Raw genomic sequence first — 18,160 nt, 5'->3', positions numbered from 1 at the left:
ATGGACCTTTGAGCTAGGCAAATCTCTAGTAAGTCCTGAGTTGGTACGGAAGCTATCAACAAAGATGTTCGAATTCCATCAATGGTATATGAAGGTGTCCACCGACTCGAGGGAGATGTTCGGCCTTAAGGTAAAATCGATAGATTTTTACGGCAAAGACGAGAAAGTTCTGTGGCTAGAATTCAATGATATATATGAAGTGTACCATCATGATGCCCTCTACATTTATCTACAAGTGTCTCTCTGATCAGCGCCTGGGTTCTGTAAGTGTCCGTTTATCTACATGTAAATTTTGGCTCATATCATTATTTTTTTTGCGTGCGTCACTGTACTAACTTCATCTTCCATTTTATGTAGGATGTTAATTCAGACGTGCCGATGAGAAGCGTACCTCCATATTGGCTTTATGGATCCATCCGTAGTTAACCAAAAATAGATACAGGTATTGCCGGAAAAAATCTTGGTGGAAGTATACAATTTCCTAGACAAACAAAAATTTAAGAATTTTATACTACTTCCATACAACTTCAAGTAGGTGTGTGTATACCGTCTACTTTCATTTTCTTTTTCCTTACCTAATTAATATTAGTTAGCTCTAATATGTATGAACATTTACGTACGCAGCTTCCACTGGATCCTCATTATAATTGAGCGTGAAAGAAGCTATATCACTGTCTTTTCGATTCGTTGAGGAAAGATCCGGTGGAGTACCGAGACATGCAAGACATGCTAGGCTTGTAATAATTCTAGACCTTTATCTCTATGCAAAAGTTTGTTTCCTAAATTTTATCCCGGTTACACTATATCATTCATTATTCTAATCCGTAGCGCATGGAGACAATTCATGAGGACACACAAAGGTCCATTCAAAGAAAAATTTACATGAAACACAGACTTGAAGTCTGCACATTTTGTACATTGTATAACACGAATATTTCATAACCTATTTTTTTCCCATTGAAGTGATTAAGACAGGAACCCAGGAATAATCTATGTGGCTACTACATCTGTGAGCACATGCACCGTTTTATGGGACCCAAGGGACTAAAGATGATGCCGCACAACTTTAAAGTATGTAAAATAAAACTATTAATAGTTAATTATTTTCTAGCTCCTTATATTTGTTCTGTAACATTCACATATTTCCAAATTATAGATGTTAAATATTCAACAAGGACTTTTGAAGAAGGAAAGAGTAGCGGCAATATGTAAAGGTCTCATTGGATTCCTAATGGACGAGGTGGTAAATTCACAAGGAGAATTTTATTACGATGGACGAAATTTAGACACTCCGAGCAACACCAGACACTCCAAGCAACATCGACGGGAAGATTGTACATATATAGTTTTATTTGTATATATAATACTCGCTAAGATCGATTTGTATAGTATGCTAAGAATTGTATATATATATATAGTAATTGTATAATTACTAATTTCATTTATTTAAATACTAGTTGATTTCAAAACCAATATAAAGGTTTATCAGGGACATCCTACAAGATGCCAAAACCGCTGAACTTTCAGTTGCAGCTTTGCATGCAGTTGTGAACATGTAATATATCATACCCAAGCTATGTTTACAAGGAAAACAGCACCGAACTATGTTATGTAAAAGAATCAGACAAAACTTCACAAGACTGGGTAAAGACAACTAAACCACCAGCTGGCTACTTCGAAGTAGAAGCGCATGAGGGAATAGTGTACCGAATAGTGTTTTTTTAATACGAAAACTTGTAATAAATAGTAAAGTTGATATCCATGGATTTTACATGTAATTCAAGTGTCGATCACATCCGTTCAAGTTAATACAGTCATTGCTGCCAAGTCATTTGATAGATGATTTGGAAGTTATTCTGTGAAATAAAATAACAACTGATACGGACCATGTACATGTTCATCCTTGATTAAGCCTATTCAAAAGCCGCAGTGATTTCATACTAAGATAAACAACAGTCATGGAGAACACATGACAAACGATCACTGACTCAGCATATACATTCCTAAACATAAATACACGTCGACTGCCAATCGGAGACCGGCGTGTTCCTTATCACTCGGAGGGCAGCGTGCGTTTCGGGCACATGCAGGCTGCCGCATACGCCCGCGATCGAGCTCGCGGCTCGTGCGGACGCGGGGCGGGCAGCCGCAAACCGCCCCACTTGCACAACAAAGAATGAAACAATATATTGTATGGAGCTATTCCAACCATGAATTAAATATTCTTTTGCTTATGTGTCATTTTAGAAACATAAATATGAAATCAAATTGAGAATGGCCTTAGAAAATGGAGACCAAGGGCAACATTTAATGCCGAGCATCTAATGTAGACTGCTAATTCAACAAGTTTATTACACGTAGTGGTACACATGCCTACAAAACATATTATTCAAGTTCAAAATTTAATGACCTCAACAGTATGCTAGGATCCGCATGATACACCCAAAAATTACAGAATTGAACCGCTGGTTACATCACATAACTATAGCGAAACAACTTTGTGCCTTACTGGACCCCTGCAAAACCAGAACACAGATTCACTTGTGCCCTTGCTAACTGTCTGTCACTCAGCTCCCCCAAGCTTTGTGCTGATACCAACCACAGAATTAGGTCCAACAGAACTTTTAACAAATCATGGTCGATTCAGATCAGATATGATCAATATCCTTCTATGTATGTACTTGAACAAAAACATGTAGCATACACATTGTGTTGAATGTGTTGGTATTCATCAACCCAGGACCTTCTTGACTTCCTGAATGAACTTGGCTCTCTGAGAGGGATCCATCTGAACAAGCATCCAAAGGAACATGTAAGACGGTTACACAAAAAAAAGCTGTAGGTATTAGAACCATGATTTGGCAAGATGCAGTGTCTAGCACCATGCAAACGGAATAGGAACTCTGTGTTAGGAGTAATCCTGTGCGTGCTGTCCAGGTGCAGAGCTTGTCCAGGTTCAGAGTGTCTAGGTGCAGAGCCTATTTACTTAGCAGATTTCCAGCTGCTAGTTAGTGAGAATAATAAGCGAATCAAGGGAGTGATGGCTGTAGCTATTAGCTTTCAATTACAGGCCCTATTGTAGCTCTTGGCTATGTATAAATAGAGAAGAAAACAGAAAAGGCAGAAAGCAATTGCAGCACCAAAAGACTACTGTGTAGGTGTGTGTTCTGTGTGTGAGTTCCTAGGTTACCTGTGAGGCTTTAGGCCTTTCACTCTAAAGAAGTGAGATGCAGCAAAAAAGCACCAGTTGGAACCCAAGTTAAATACAAATACTAATTGGTAAAACCAGCAGATAGCAAGCTTACCTTATCTAATAATGTGGAAAGACCCTGTGAGAATGCTTCTAGATCTGAACTGGAGTCTGCAAGATCGGAGAGCGACTGAGACACCTTTTGAGCCCTTAACTCTTGGATATATCCCTTATAGTTTTCAGGATTCTCCTTCCAGGCAACAAAAGCATCATCATCATCCCATTCAGTGCTTCCTGTTGTGGCTTGAGAAGCCAAGTACCATTCCTTGATCAGCTCAACTGCTGATTGGTGAGTGAAGTGGTCACCAGCTATTCCTCTTATTTCTTTTGCAAGAACATCTTCAGAGATCCTCCTCCGTAGCCTTCTGTAGAAGAAAGAACGTGATTCTTCCCAATCTACAACTTTCTTAATCACACCTTTAGCTGCCATTCTGAGGGAAGTATCATGCAATTCAGCAAACCGTATTGCAATCTGGGTGTATAAAGGCAACAACTGTTTCGTACGAGCATCTATACTCTTCTGAAGGGATTCTACATCTGTTAGGCTTCCATTTCCAAGCTTTGCACCTTGGAGTTTTGCTTTCAGATTTATCAACTCTGGGTCAAGCCTACCCATACAGTCTTGGAGCTCCTCTGATCTGAATTTGATTTCAATTAACCCTTGAGGTTCAAGAACATTGCCTTTAGCAGTCCTCTCAGCATAACACTCAATTCGGTCTGGATTTATTTTGCTATCAACCACAACCCAAGCTCCTCCACGCAGCTCTCCAGCCATAGGAATGTAGACAAAAGCAGGCTGATTGTATGTCCTAAGGTTCTCAACAATTGTTGACCCAGCCTGAAGAATTCCTTCAAACAGATCTCTTTGTCCACCAGAGAATCCTCTCCAGTTAGCAAGGATGAACAGCGGCAATCCTTCACGGTTGAAGTCCAACAATGCCTGAGCTGTCTTGGTTGCAGAATCTGGGAACCACACTTGTCCAGCCCGAGGAACAGATCGCTCATGGGAATCAAGCTGGCCTGGATCAGCAGGGATAAGCTGCATCATGGTTTGTGTCTCCACAGCTATGACACCAACAGGAATTCCTCCAAGCTTTGCTCTGCCCGTAACCACTGTTTTTGCCCATCCTTCAAATGTCTCGACAAAGCTGTCTTTGTCAAACATACCACCCAACCATTTCCCTTGGCTGTCATCTACACCACGAATGGCTGCGCGCGGATCACATGTGTTCTCAGGGATGTATGCAACAGGTCTGTCTGGTGGGTCCAAAGGTTTTGTAATAGGAAGAGGTCCACCAATGTTGGCAGGAACATAGCTGAGCCACCTCAATATATTGGAAACACCTTCAAGGTCATCTGAAACAGTCAAGTGGACAACACCATTGGTCGCCATGATCTTAGGACCACCCAACTGCATGTGGGAGCTGTACACTTCCCGCCCAAGAAGCTTGTTCAGGGCAGAAAACCCAGTTAAAATAATAGGCTGGTCAAGACGCTGTATGCACCGTATACCGAGCCGAGCAAGATATGCTCCTATTCCAACAGTCCGCCCAGTCACAAATGTAAGTGTAAATGTCTCCTCATATGCCCTAGAATAAGCACTGGCAATAGCAGCACTTCCATGTATATTCTCAACACCAAGCCCATCCTCCTTGCCCACAACAGAGTCAATAATCCACCTAATTTCACCATTATCCAGCTGCAGCTTGTGTGCTATAACAGACAAGCTAATACGGGCATAGTCTTCGTCAGTCAGATAAATGTACTGAAAACCCCGTTCAGGGCTGCCTTCATCGGACCACCCAACACGGAAGCAAGATTTCACTTCATCGGCTATGCCAATCCTAGCACCGGAGTTTGCTGCCAAGTATATAAGAGGAAGCTTCCTCTCGCAGGCCAGGTTCGTGACAGCTTCAAAAAACGCATCTTCCCTTGGGCCAAATGATCCAGCTCTGAAAGTAATATCATTTGCTATGACAATAATCTGCCTGCCATTGGGAAATTCAGGAGTGGACATCTCTAAGATCCAAGCTACCATGCCAATGTCATTGAGCCCAGCGGGACGCTCCATGGAAATTATAGGAGTGCCCCAGGACCCATGTTTTTCAGCAAACACCAGCTCTGTTGCTTTCACATAAGACCTACTATTTTCACTGCCTTCAGAAACACTGGAGCCATTGGACTGCCATGACTTCTGCAGGGCAGTTTCAAATGCCTACAAATTTTTAGCCATTATCAGTTTAGGTTCAAAATACCGATAATGCAAATAGGTACAAAAGAGAGGTGAACTCACCAGTGGAAAATCATAGCAATATGTAGTTCTGTTGTTCCTAGCAGAGCAGCGTTTTAGATCAATGACACTCAAAGGTTGATACGGATTATCCAGGGCCACACCATGCAAAGGACTAGCTGACGGAGAAGCTGAATGGTATACTAACTTCTGCGATTCAGTATCTTCCACTTCCCGGTAGATCTAAAACCATTAGAAATGCTATGTGCTTCAGAACATAATTAAATGGGACAATAGTTCGTAATATAAAACAACCACCTGTTGACGTATATTTTAATGTGTGCAATACAAAATAAGAAACCAGTAGGGACAACTTACATCAATGGTGCAAGTGTGACTAGTAACATTTGTAGTTACAACTCTCCAGGTGCCACTGGCAGGCCCATCGCAGTACAACTTGAGTTTCACCTCCCACTGGCATACAGAAAGATGATGCATCTGTGCACCAACAAGTTCGTGTATCTTCAAAGCCATTGATTTTAAAAGTGAACAAGCAGTAGCTTCATCTTGGCCAACATCGACGATTGTGCTCCTGATTAAAACGAAAAGCATTGTTGAGGATGCCAACCAAATAGGCAAGCCATAATGTTTCCCAAAAATGATTATGTGCACACTTACCCTGAAAACGGAATGAGATCAAGAAGCTTTTGTTCTTTCAATATGCACAAATACATGTGAGAATGACCAGTCCTAATTGCATGAAGCTCTAATTCTTCAATAGCAGTCATCAAGGCTCTTAAAATGCTATTAGATGTAAATGACAAAGATTCCTCAGGACCTCCTACTTCAGTGTCGCCAATTTGGGCTGATATAAACTTGTTGCCTGCATTGGGTTGCCTGACAATAGTTCGGAAAAATACCCTATGCAACATTTTGGGGTTTTCAGTATTTCTTAGTGTGTAGATATGCCATTGACGATCACGTGATGGAGTATACTTCATTTCATTGTATCCTTTCACTTTCAACTTATCCTGTATTCATAATAGGTAACATGATTTATAAATAGTGAAGAAAATAAGCAAACTATAAGAACAGAATGTAGCAAAACAACATGCGGTAATTTTGATAAACAGACCATTTCAAGAAGCATGGAGAGGGGAGGCTCCACATGCCGAAGAATCTGCTCTTCCTCATAACAACTCTTTTCATCTGACCAGAGTAATGTGTGGCGCATTGGCATGCGTGCTTCATCTCTTTGAACAATGCAACTTATAACCTTCAAACCAGCAGCTCGAAGATCATTTGCGACACTAGTATCCTTGAGTATCTTGTTAAGTTTTTCCATCCTATGTTGAGCTTGATCATCACTGCTGAAAGAAATGGACTAGGTTACACAGAGTTACACAGATCACAGACAAAAATTCCATTGGACCTGATATTGCACATGAGCAGACCTGATATTATTTTCATTTTCAGCACTCAATAAGGCAATGTGCATCATGTTGCCCTCAGAGCTGGCATGCTGTGCCGAATCCTTTAATGCAGCTACAATGGCTGTTCGTGCAGATTCAACTGATTTGACAGCTACCATGGCACCCCATCTTGTTCGACCAAGAACGGTCCCTTGTCCATTTTTAGTATCAACATGCCCTTCAGAAAATTCCCATAAAGCAAAGGCACCAGATTCCTTAAATTTCACTTGGATGCTATCTTTCACAAGAAGAGGCTGAAAAAATATTATTGGCAGGTTAGCCAACATGTTTTACTATACATATAGTACAAGTTGGAAGATCACAACTTTCACACCCAATTAATTTTAGCCAATCATCAGTATCCCGTTTCTCAATATTTCTCTTTGTGAAATGAAAAGATGATCATATCATGTCATTAGGACACTTCTTTGTGTGTGTGTGTGTTATATATATATATGAAAAAGATGATCATACCAGATGTGCTCAGTGGGACTATGAAAGATATCAAGTTAGTTGATATAATACCTGATACAATCGAGATATGTATGTCTCGATCACTTTCTGCTGAACAGTTGGATCACTGTAATCAAACAAAGAAATAAGTGCATCTTCGACAGGTAATGGGGCAGAGACTAAATCTTCCATGCTATCTTCAATAGTCATTTCTCCCTTATGCATCCCCAGATCAGAAAGGCTTCTTGCGATGCTTGCACGGAGTTCACTTAGTTTAGTTTGTTCAAGAAGTTCGCTTGCTTTAAGGGCCAACTGTGTTTATCAAGATGCATAGAATTAGTTAGAATAAAAATCAAAGAAAATAATAGCAGGAATATCTAGGTTATTTCAAGTTCCTGCACCTTATAATATCTTTTATGATTGAGTGAAGAAAAGCGAACCAACAGATCCCTGTAAGCAGCAGGATTTGGATAAACCAGCTTTTCCATAAGTGCTGTTACAAGCTTAGCTTTGTTCCTCACACCCTATGAACAAAATCACGCTATCAATAACAAAGATTGTTTCAGTGTCATAAGCACAGTTATCAGACCATCAAGAAATTACCTGGTGAGACAACACAATGTCTACAACCTTCTGCAAGTCTTTACTGTGCTGATGACGCAGGGTTTCAATCACATCAGACTGTAAAGGCATAATTAAAAAATAATAATAAGTCAGATTGTATCCAGTAAATTGAATCTGAAGCCATGCAAATGTTTTCAGCTCAATATGCACGCCATTTGTTAAAATGTGCTCCTAACTAGGAGAATGGAAAGGAGCGAACATTTTTGTGCTTTTCTTAGTGCTGATATGTTCAGTTTGGATATGTAAGATAACCTGAATCCCATCACTGAAAAGTTCTTCCACAGCAAGGTACTCCTTGAAAAGGGACTTGACAACAAAATGAGCATGGCTTTCTCTCCCACCCTCATATGACTTAAGTAGGCTCATAAGAGGCTCAATAAGCCTCTCATTCGTAGCTTTTTCCTTCTCTGAACCATATGCAAGATTTGCCTAAAAAAAAAAGAGTTAAAGTGGGCAAACAGTTTAAAAAGCAATGCCACAAAAGAAACCTAAAACTGACCTCAATGATGTCTCTCAGCAGCTTGGACGGGAAGTCCTTGTTTTTCCCATGGTAAAAGTTCAACTTGTATTCCATGTATTTATCCTCTAACTGCATAATAAAAGATAGAAATATCAGAGATAGAATGAAATAGGGTTATGTAAGGAAATATCAGAAGAACTGCAACCCAGAAATCAAAACAAAACTTACTGAAAATTCAGCTTCTATCTGGTGAAATGCTAAAGTGAAATATTTTGAATTTTTGCACATGAATACAATTCTATCCTCTAACTGCATGATAAACTACGGCAAGCTACAGAGTTTAATGCACACAACACAGTGCAAACTAGTGTTACAAAATATCATAGTTTTACTCTGGTGACACCACATTTTCCTGTCATCAACATAAACCAATATGTACAAAATTAAGATTATCTAGTAAAATGAATCATCTTTCCTTTAAGCCAGATTGGCTATATCTTGCCAATTGTTTCATACCTCACTCTTAAGATTTCTTGGAAGCCTAGTTGCTAGAACTGACATAAGTTCATCCCACTGTAGGAAGGGAAGCTCGGGATCATCCAGGCAGCATACCAAATCTTGTACAACCTGAAAAGAAGCAGAGTTTAAAATGAATCAATCAATATGTGATAAGTAAATGCTAAGGACTTCATGAGATAGACACCGAAATACAATAACTTCAATTAAAGAAATGTGTCTGAAAATTATGAAACTAGAAGATAGAACTGCTTAAAGAAAGAAAATTATTTACGTAGCAGATAAATTTGCAGTTGAACTAACATGAGCATGATTAGCATATACGGACCATTAGAATTTTCCATAGATTATACAAATTTTGGAACAAAAGTAAGCAGAACCAAAAAATGGAAGACTGGCTAGCCCTTAACTCATAAAAGCTAACTCTCTCTGTCCCAAAAGCATATTTCATGATGAACCTAATTATACTTATTTGGTCTCATAAATATTGGTACTTTTTTAATATAATCTTGGTCAAACTTAAGATAGTTTGACAAGGACAAACCTAGAATAACACTCTTTTTGGGATGGAGGGAGTGCACAAAACATACTATAAAGAAACACATGATAAAAAAAGGAAAAGAAATGGAAGATTATCACAATAAGATGGAATATTTACTTCATTGATATTATGCTCGTATCCTGCAAGGACCATTCGAGCAGCATTCAAACTTGCAGCATATCTTTTGTGTACTTGGCTAGAGGCAGCAACAGGAAGGTCCATTTGTGGAAATATTCCATGAAATGGTTCAGCTCTTTTCACAGCAGAAGGGTCATCAAGATCCAGCCTTGCTATAAGATCACCAGCCTAGAACAGAATATAAGTTCAGAAATGTTACATGTAATGATTATGTGATGCAAGCACAATGCAAGGAGGGCAGATGTACGAATATAACCTGCAATGCCTGGCCCTCAGACATCATAACATGAATGACACCAGAAGCAGGCGACAAGAGAGGCATGCACATTTTCATAACCTCAACTTCCGCATATGGTACATCAGCATCAACATGAGCACCATCAGCAACCAAGAACCGAAGAAGTTTGCAGGGTGTCTCAGCTAATAACTTTGATGGATCATGATCATTCTGCAAAAACGCAAAGTCATCAGCTACTTGGGGCATAGTGTAGTATGGCCAAAATCTTACAATCTTAAAAAGGTCTCTTCTCGATTTTCAATCACCCCTGATTACAGTGATTTTTAAGTCAGGTGTTGTAGTTAAATTCCAACAGAATCAAGTGTTTTAAATTCACAAGGATTAGTCACAAATTTCTTATGTGATGTCTCCTGTAGAAAGCAAACAATAAGAACCAAATGCAGTAATGAAAGATACAGACAAATCTGGCAGAAGTTTCCCAATCAGACACCAAGAATATATAGGGAAAAAGAGAGTGTGCACCTGTAACAAGCATGTCTTTCCATCAATCAGAAGTCGTGTACCACCAGCTTCTTCTTCCGCGTAAATTACATGGCTATTTCCATCCAACTGAAGCCATTACAGTTCAACAATCAGAACCGCCACTAACTTTGAAACCATTTATCAGAGTTATTAATAAAGCATAAAAGAAGGAACAAGTTACCTGCATTAAGAGGCCTCCATCACATAAAGATTGTACATTCGCTTCAATTGCTGAATCATTCATTCGTAATCTGTAGCTACCATGTCCAGTCCTTACAGTTTCAACCTACAACACAATGCGGACAAAACTCAGAATGTCTAACTTTATTGTAGCTAAAATAGATTTTCTTATGGAATATCACACTTACTGTGTATTTGCTCCCTTCGATATTCAGATTAACTGTTGAACTGACAAGGGATATATGCTGCATATAAGAATTATTGGTCAACCATTCTTCACCTCAAAAAATATCCATTGTATCCCACAAAAACATACCTTTGGTGGAATCTGGCCCTTGGTGAGATAACTGACATAATCAGAAACAGTGGCTGCATTGGCAGTTACTGTTTTCTGTAAGATGTAACAATGATTTAAATTAGACCATACATTGGTATGTTTTTCACGATTTAAATTAGAGAAAAGTGCTAGCAGAGTGGTGTTGTTTCTTCATCTTACATATAGAGCTCCTCCAACCACTGAAATATACCATGGGGGCCTCTCAGCTTGAACACGCATAGCTATTCTGGTATCAAGCCAGCCAGTATGAATCTTATTTTCTCTGAAGTCTGAAGCCTGGATTAATATAGGGAAATAGCACCACAGGTTTAGGCGTAATGGAAAAACAAAAACAATGATAGTATAAAACCAACAAAAAGAAAAGGAGGCTTAAAAGGTGCTTAATGTTTCTCACATTTAAGAGATCAACTGTGTAATCAACATTTGAATGAATTTCTCCACGAATTTGAATCTCTTTTAATGCAAGAGCCATGTTCGTTATTGCTGCTGATCTAGAGAGCCCATATGCAAAAACATGCCCTGTAATGAAACAAGCAATCATTTGACAATGAGGACCAAAAGTCCAAAACAAATTTACAAAGAATATCCGCTAGCTTTGCACATACCAAACTGAGAATCAGCAAATTCATGAATGCCTCCACCAGACTGAAAACAGATTAAATGGGGATCAGAGTGCAAATTGTTTGTTTAACTAAATGAAACGATGAATGGTTAACAAACAGTACCATCCAAATTATCTGCACAATACAAAATTATGTGCAAGATTAACATGGCAAACAAATTACCTTTACTGAGAAGTAGGCCCAAACATTAGGCTTGCTTTTAAAACTTATCTCCTGAAAAAAAATCAGGACCTGGTCATTTAACCAAACTTGATCTATTTGACCAATATATCTGGCATTACAAAACCTCACCTTCACTTTCCCACCAGTAGGTTTGAAACCATCATCTGGATCCTCGCTAGTAATTCTAACTGCTACACAATGGCCCTTTGGCCATTGAGAATCTACTTCATCAAAATTAAATGGTGTGGCAAGAGCTGCTGTTTTCCTCCAAATGTCATATCCTCCTCCATAGTCCATTCCATAGAAACGTCTGATTTCTATCATAAGGGTACAATTTAGAGATTAAAATAATAAGGAACTAAATAAGTTGGTAAATTGGTAATTACCTGGAATCTGCCAAAGAGGTATGCCCATTCCAACTGCAACTTGAGCTGCAGGAAGATTTACTTCAGCAATCCACTCAGTGACTGGATGCTCGACCTGAACGTATATCATTCAGCATTGTAAAGGATTCCCAGCAGGTTAATTAATCAATAATGATGTTAAAGGGAGCAAACCTGTAATCTGGGATTAAGCTCCAGAAAATAGTATTCCCCAGTCTCCATGCTGTAAAGGTATTCAACAGTAGCAGCACCAACATAACCCACAGCCTTAGCAAGCCTCCTTGCTGCCTGCTCAAGCGCTTTAACTGTCTCACGAGGAGCAACAGTAACTGGGCCTTCCTCAATAATCTGTTATAAAAAAATATGAACGGAACTACAAGTGAGAAATAGAATGCAGAACAAAATGCATGGTTCTATAATTGTGTGTGTGGGTAGGTGGGGGTGGGGGGCAAACCTTTTGGTGTCGCCGTTGCACACTGCAATCACGACTGTGAAGTGCTGCCACATTGCCATATTGATCACAAAGCAACTGAACTTCAAGATGACGACTCTACAATAGACAACAAGATTTAGAATCAAATATAAAGTAAGGATCTTTAAAACCTAACACAAGTGTACAAGGTAGTCCAAAAGATAGTTTCAGAAAAAGGGTCAACATCTTCCCCACAAAGTGTTGGGAAACAAGATGTGTTGCGTCTCTCCAGCCATTATCCCAACCTTTCCATGATACTGACTGTAAATTGACATAAATGGTTCATGTACAACATGTTATTCAAAACTAAGAAAAGCTTAGTCCAACTCCAGCAAGTGCAGTGTCTCATCCAGAACACAATGATTTCTAGATCCTAAAAACAGTATGGTATCCACTCAGCTGTTGTCTCTTTCAACAATGCCCATTAATTAACTTTTCATATATATGTTGGTCTCCATAAATGATGGCCATTGGTTCATTAGTCAATAATGTATCAGATGAAGCTTCCAGAACATACATCAATAACTCGACAACAAAAAGGGGTGGAATATAACTTCCAGAATAAAAACTAACCTGGGATGCAAGCCTCATGATAAATATTGGGGAGCCAGGGACTTCACCTTGTACTTGCTTAAACAGTGCTCTAACCTCATCGTCATTATGAACCTACCAGGGAGATTAAGTTAATCATGACAAGTAGGTGGTTAGCTCTCCACGCTCAACTCCAGTGTGCACAATCTCCATAGATGGTTACCACATAAAATAACGAACCTTTCTTATTCCTTTACCACCACCTCCCCAGGATGCCTTAATCATGGCAGGATAACCAACCACCTGACAACTCGCAACAGCTTCTTCTGTGGTAGTAACACAAGCTTTTCTATACATTTCCTCAGGTATCGCATCTAAGCAGCACTCTAATGGAACTTCAACCTAAATGTAGTGTAATTATTATATGAAAATGAATAGAGGTGAGATCAGAAGATAGTTGTCAAAGAGAGAGTGAGACTCACATGTGATCCACTCCACGAAAGGGTCGGGACCCCAGCTGCTTGAGCAATGAGAGCTGAACCGACCTTATCTCCCAATGCATTCATTGATGCCGCAGGTGGCCCAAGGAAAACAATTCCTTTTGCGGTCAATGCATCTGGAAGTTCAGGATTCTCAGAAGCATGACCCCAACCAGGCCAAACAGCAGAAACACCTATTCTTTCTGCTACCTACAATATCAAAAGTCCATCCATAGTTTTAATGGTAACAATTAGACTTCCGAAGTAGCTGAGCTGGAGAAATACGAATTTCTCTACTTAAATATGCCAATGGTTACCAAGAAAGAAAAGAAATAGCAGAACAGTAGTAAACCAAATGATTAGCAGGGCTAACCTCCACTATGAGTTGAACATTTGCATAGTTGTTATTGTTTGTTCCACCAGGCACCTCTACAAATTGATCAGCAATTCTAATGTGTTCTGCATTTATCCTCATGTCTTCTGGAGTTGCCATAGCTATGAGCTGAATCGCCTTCTCCGATCCAAAAGTATCATTAGCCCATGTCCGGACACTCCTCATGAACTTTGCTGCTGCCATTCCATTGTTGGCCACTAGTATACTGTGAATTGGTGTTTTGCCACCTAGCGCCGCACAAAATTCAACAACCTTGGACACTGAGGCATGTCTGCCATTATGTGCTTCATTTACAATCCCATTCATTTGATATGAATCGGTTGGCCCCCTGGGATCCTCGGATCCACTGCAAAAGGACCAAAGGAAAGGATTACTCCTGTGTTCAGAACACTTACAATATGCATGGTCGTCATAAATCAACAAGGTTCAAATAGGCTTTGTATCTATCATATACGTCCAGTTAAGTGAAGCATTTACATAGAACAAAAGTCTGAAAAAGATGTATGCAGATATGATTTCATAAGTGTCCGCTGTCCAGCAATACTGGAAGTAGTTCTGTGAAATAAGCTGTAACCACATCATGTAAGTGAGCGTAGTATTCATTATGCCCCAAATAACAGATACAGAAACAGGTCTATGGCTGTGGTACAAACTGCAACAAGACAGCACCATATTTTGAATCATTTACTATGATACACTGAGGTGTACGAAACTACAATATTTCACCACAGAGCAACATTAAGATAAGTAGCATTGAGGAAACTAGCAATAAGCTGCAGAATATTTTTCCAAAATAAACACATAATACAACTGTAAAATGTTTAAGTTCTTACTGAGAAATATCCACTTCCGATGTTGCCTCATTTGGGAGGTCGATGATGCCAGCAAGACCTACATGCAGACAAACATTCGAACTGAGCACATCTACATTACTACCTAACAACTACAATCTAATTTTCTTTGCATATTTCACTGACAAAAAAATGTAAAAGTTTGTTTCAACAGGAATGAATACGTAAGGAAAATAAAGGTTCAGATATATGTAATTTGATGTACTGCATATGTTATCTTGCAAAATACTTTTTCTTTTACAGATATGTGTATAAATGCAGTTACGAGAACATCATATGAATATTTAAAAGTTACTCTCAATTACCAGAAAATGAAAAGATTATAGGCTTGCTGCAATACTGTTTTATCAGAACAAGTTCCACAGCTACCACTTTCTATGTCATACATATTGAGGTTTCAACATTACAATGTTAAATAACATCAGCCAAGAAAAAATTCTTTCATATATAGATCAAAGCAAAATTTTACTTGAATCGGAAAAAAAAATCTCACAGTACCTTGACGGACAGACTGGTTGTGCTTTTTGGCATCTGATACCCCATCTCCTCCATCACGAAGTGAACGAGTGCGGCTTTTCCTTCGGTTTGAGGGCCGCGATGATACAGGTGATGGGAATGTAGTTCCAGCTGAAGTTCTATGGCGATTAGGAAGTAGTGGCAGCGCCTTTGAGGCAGCTGCAGCTAATCCAAGTTGCGACATTGTCGTTCCGTAGCCCAGACAGCACAATTAAATATTTTCTCAAAGGCAAAGTGCCATTAAAAGAGAGCAAAAACTCCTGGGAAATCTGACAGAAGCAAATGAGAAAGTTATTTGTTAACTCAATGCACAACAACTTCATAAGAGCTCTAGCAGAACACTCCTAGGAAGTTTGAATATCTAAGAAATGAAAAGAAGGATTATGGTTTATAGGTCATTCCCAATAAAACCTGTTCACTTGTTCAGAAATAAGAAAGCCACGATTTATTCGGCACCTGGAACCATTCCATAGTTTTTAGTGATGTTTTAGACACCCTCTCATTGTGAAGGCTATGGGTACCTACTATGTTAAGATCTAATCTAGTTTATTGGCAACCTCTGTTTCAGAAAACTATTTACTAGTAAAACATGTCCAAAGACACAAAGGTCCTATTTCTACGTCACAGCTTGCTGGCACCCTTTTCTATTGGCGACCCTCTGAGTAAGCTGCTGTTTACTCATCACTCATTTGAATTGTATGGAGGCTACCTAATGGTAGATATCTTTATTCAATCCCTTTGACATGCAGAGCCCAATAAGTAGGTTGTCTATTCAGTGAAAATTTGGGGCAGGGTGGGATTTGAGGTGGCAAGGAAACCTCAACCTGGGCAGGGGGAAATAATGAGGATACAACAAGCTTTAAGGTCCCAAAATGGCAACAGGGTTTTTTCCTCCTTCCTATGAATAACCAAACTTATCTTTTTCTCTTTTATGAGGGAGAAGGGCTGGAAAAGCATGTAAAGATCTTCATGGAACCGGGGAGGGATCATAAGGCATTCAGCAAGTCGTTGATTTGAGGTATTCCTTCCGGAGAAGGTACATCAATTTTTCATACTAAATGATGATTCCATCTCATCAGAGCAGATTGCTTTTTTTTCCCTCCAAAAGTACAGGTAAGCCCCATTCTCATGCACAACATACTGATGCAACAACACCATATTTTTTAGATTTAACATGCAAAAAAACTTAAGAATATGTCAAACAAAAGTGGGCACGGATTACATGTGGATATTAAATAACCAGGGAAAGAGAAAAAGATACGGAACCATCAAATGGCAGCAGTACCGGCTACCCAGAACGGAAACGATGACACACAGCTCAAAACTAACAAGTAACAAAGCCAAGCGCATACCTTACCTGCCCACATGGAAACAGGAGGGCTTAAACCCTAATTCATGAGACTACTGATACTACACCTTAAACCTCCACTCCTAGTGAAGACACAGACAGAACGGCAGCTAGCAATCTAGCATGGGCATGGGCAATCGGGCATCACCGACTGAACCACAGCCAGCAATGCTAATGCTAGACAATAGCAGAGCCAGCCAGAGGCTACCCATCCATCATGCAACCAGAGACAACCTACATTTCGCCAGCGCAGCAGCTCGAAACAACTGTAGAACCCGAATCCATCACCCACTCCAGTCAGCCTCCCATTCCCGTACGGAATTCATAGAATTCAGCCCAGCCGGGCAAAACCCCTGCCAGTACTGACGAAGCCAGCCCAGCCTTAAACCCTCTACCCAGCCAGACAAACCAACCCCCTTCCCGCCGGCAACCAGAAGAGCAATGACGGCGCGCGGCCTCACCGGCGGTGGCGCAGATCGGCTTGCGGCGAGCGGATCTGGCGAGCTCCGCTGCGGCTGCGACAGAGGGGGCGGCGCTGGCGACGGGACGAACGAATAAATAGCGGGAACGGCAGGCGAGCTCGTACCTCGGGGAGAAAGAGGGAGGCGGCGGAGAAGGCGACGCGCGGGGTTTGGATCCTTGCGGCGGCGGGGCGGAGCAGAGGAGGGGAGAGGAGGCGCCGGGTGGAGTGGAGGCGAGGCGAGGCGGATATCCCGAGGGGTGGGGGCGAGCCAGGAGGGCGGGGGTGACGGGGGGATGGGGGGTGTGCGGCCTATAATAATAATTTCGTGGCCCGCATCGGCATCGGGGACTCCGCCAGTCCGCCGCGGTGGAGCGGAATGGCACGTGACAGAGCCGGGCGGAGATGGGGATATGGTGCGGGGCAAGTGGAGGGCCCGGATGCGGCCTGGTGGATAGGGTGGGCCAGATCGGACGGGGCTGGATGGGGAGGCGATTCCGGCCAGGGGTTTTGGTTGCTGGGGGCGCTGCTCTCTTGGCTTGTCCCCATGGCTTGGGACTTGGACGGTTTGACGGCAGGCTCGGCAGCGACGGGGGTAACAGGGATTTCAGCCACTATTAAGCTGAGTGGTTGAGCTGAGCACACTTGCCCTGATCGTGACATGGTTTTTGGCCTTGGCCTCTCGCTCTCTGAGTTTTGCTGTCAGGATTTCTTCTAGCTAGAAACTGGTATGCGCAATCAATTATGTAGGTAGAGATTAGTAGTATAGTATAGCAGTGGGAGCAATATAATTGCATTTCATCGGGGTTTTTTAAAAGTTACATTTGATCGGTTTAGATTTAGAAGAAGGCATGGTAAAACGACATCATGGTTTGGTGGTTGCAATATATCATAGGATCTGAACTGATCCATTATATCATTGAATCCTTTCCAGACTTCTGTAAATGTTTGGGTGCTTCATGATCTCACTGGACCAGTGG

General features: G+C 40.8%; 1 protein-coding gene across 2 annotated transcripts; it reads right to left on the bottom strand.

The window, feature by feature from the left end:
• Positions 1 to 2,268: 2,268 nt before the first annotated feature.
• Positions 2,269 to 17,480, bottom strand: LOC117863583 (acetyl-CoA carboxylase 2). 2 transcript variants are annotated; one of them, XM_034747373.2, is made up of 34 exons: positions 17,307 to 17,480; positions 15,355 to 15,641; positions 14,839 to 14,896; positions 13,985 to 14,351; positions 13,615 to 13,821; positions 13,373 to 13,534; positions 13,175 to 13,267; positions 12,584 to 12,679; positions 12,304 to 12,477; positions 12,133 to 12,226; positions 11,876 to 12,063; positions 11,747 to 11,797; positions 11,567 to 11,606; positions 11,356 to 11,480; positions 11,121 to 11,237; positions 10,941 to 11,015; positions 10,813 to 10,869; positions 10,626 to 10,730; positions 10,445 to 10,531; positions 9,941 to 10,132; positions 9,664 to 9,852; positions 9,006 to 9,116; positions 8,529 to 8,618; positions 8,282 to 8,458; positions 8,009 to 8,086; positions 7,807 to 7,929; positions 7,478 to 7,717; positions 6,935 to 7,206; positions 6,616 to 6,850; positions 6,159 to 6,511; positions 5,859 to 6,072; positions 5,544 to 5,723; positions 3,306 to 5,465; positions 2,269 to 2,788 (listed from the first exon to the last, which is right to left on the bottom strand). In XM_034747373.2, the coding sequence occupies exons 2-34, from the start codon at positions 15,554 to 15,556 to the stop codon at positions 2,732 to 2,734; spliced, it is 6,969 nt and encodes a 2,322-aa protein (XP_034603264.1). In that variant the 5' UTR covers positions 15,557 to 15,641; positions 17,307 to 17,480; the 3' UTR covers positions 2,269 to 2,731. The 2 variants fall into 2 exon arrangements, with proteins under 2 accessions (XP_034603264.1, XP_034603265.1); XM_034747374.2 differs by having other exon boundaries at positions 6,616 to 6,847; positions 17,307 to 17,479.
• Between the last annotated feature and the right edge of the window lie 680 nt (positions 17,481 to 18,160).

The sequence above is a fragment of the Setaria viridis genome, chromosome 7 (assembly GCF_005286985.2).
Source record: "Setaria viridis chromosome 7, Setaria_viridis_v4.0, whole genome shotgun sequence".
Taxonomy (NCBI): Eukaryota; Viridiplantae; Streptophyta; class Magnoliopsida; order Poales; family Poaceae; genus Setaria; species Setaria viridis.
Note: the sequence above shows the minus strand (reverse complement) of the source record. Positions and strands in the feature narration are given on the sequence as shown.

Coding starts and splice junctions, on each gene's coding strand:
- LOC117863583 (XM_034747373.2), bottom strand. CDS start 15,556: ATGTCGCAACTTGGATTAGCTGCAGCTGCCTCAAAGGCGCTGCCACTA. Junction 11,798..11,875: donor CTACTGGTGGGAAAGTGAAG/GTGAGGTTTTGT, acceptor ATTTTTTTTCAG/GAGATAAGTTTTAAAAGCAA. Junction 7,930..8,008: donor ACATTGTGTTGTCTCACCAG/GTAATTTCTTGA, acceptor TTTTGTTCATAG/GGTGTGAGGAACAAAGCTAA.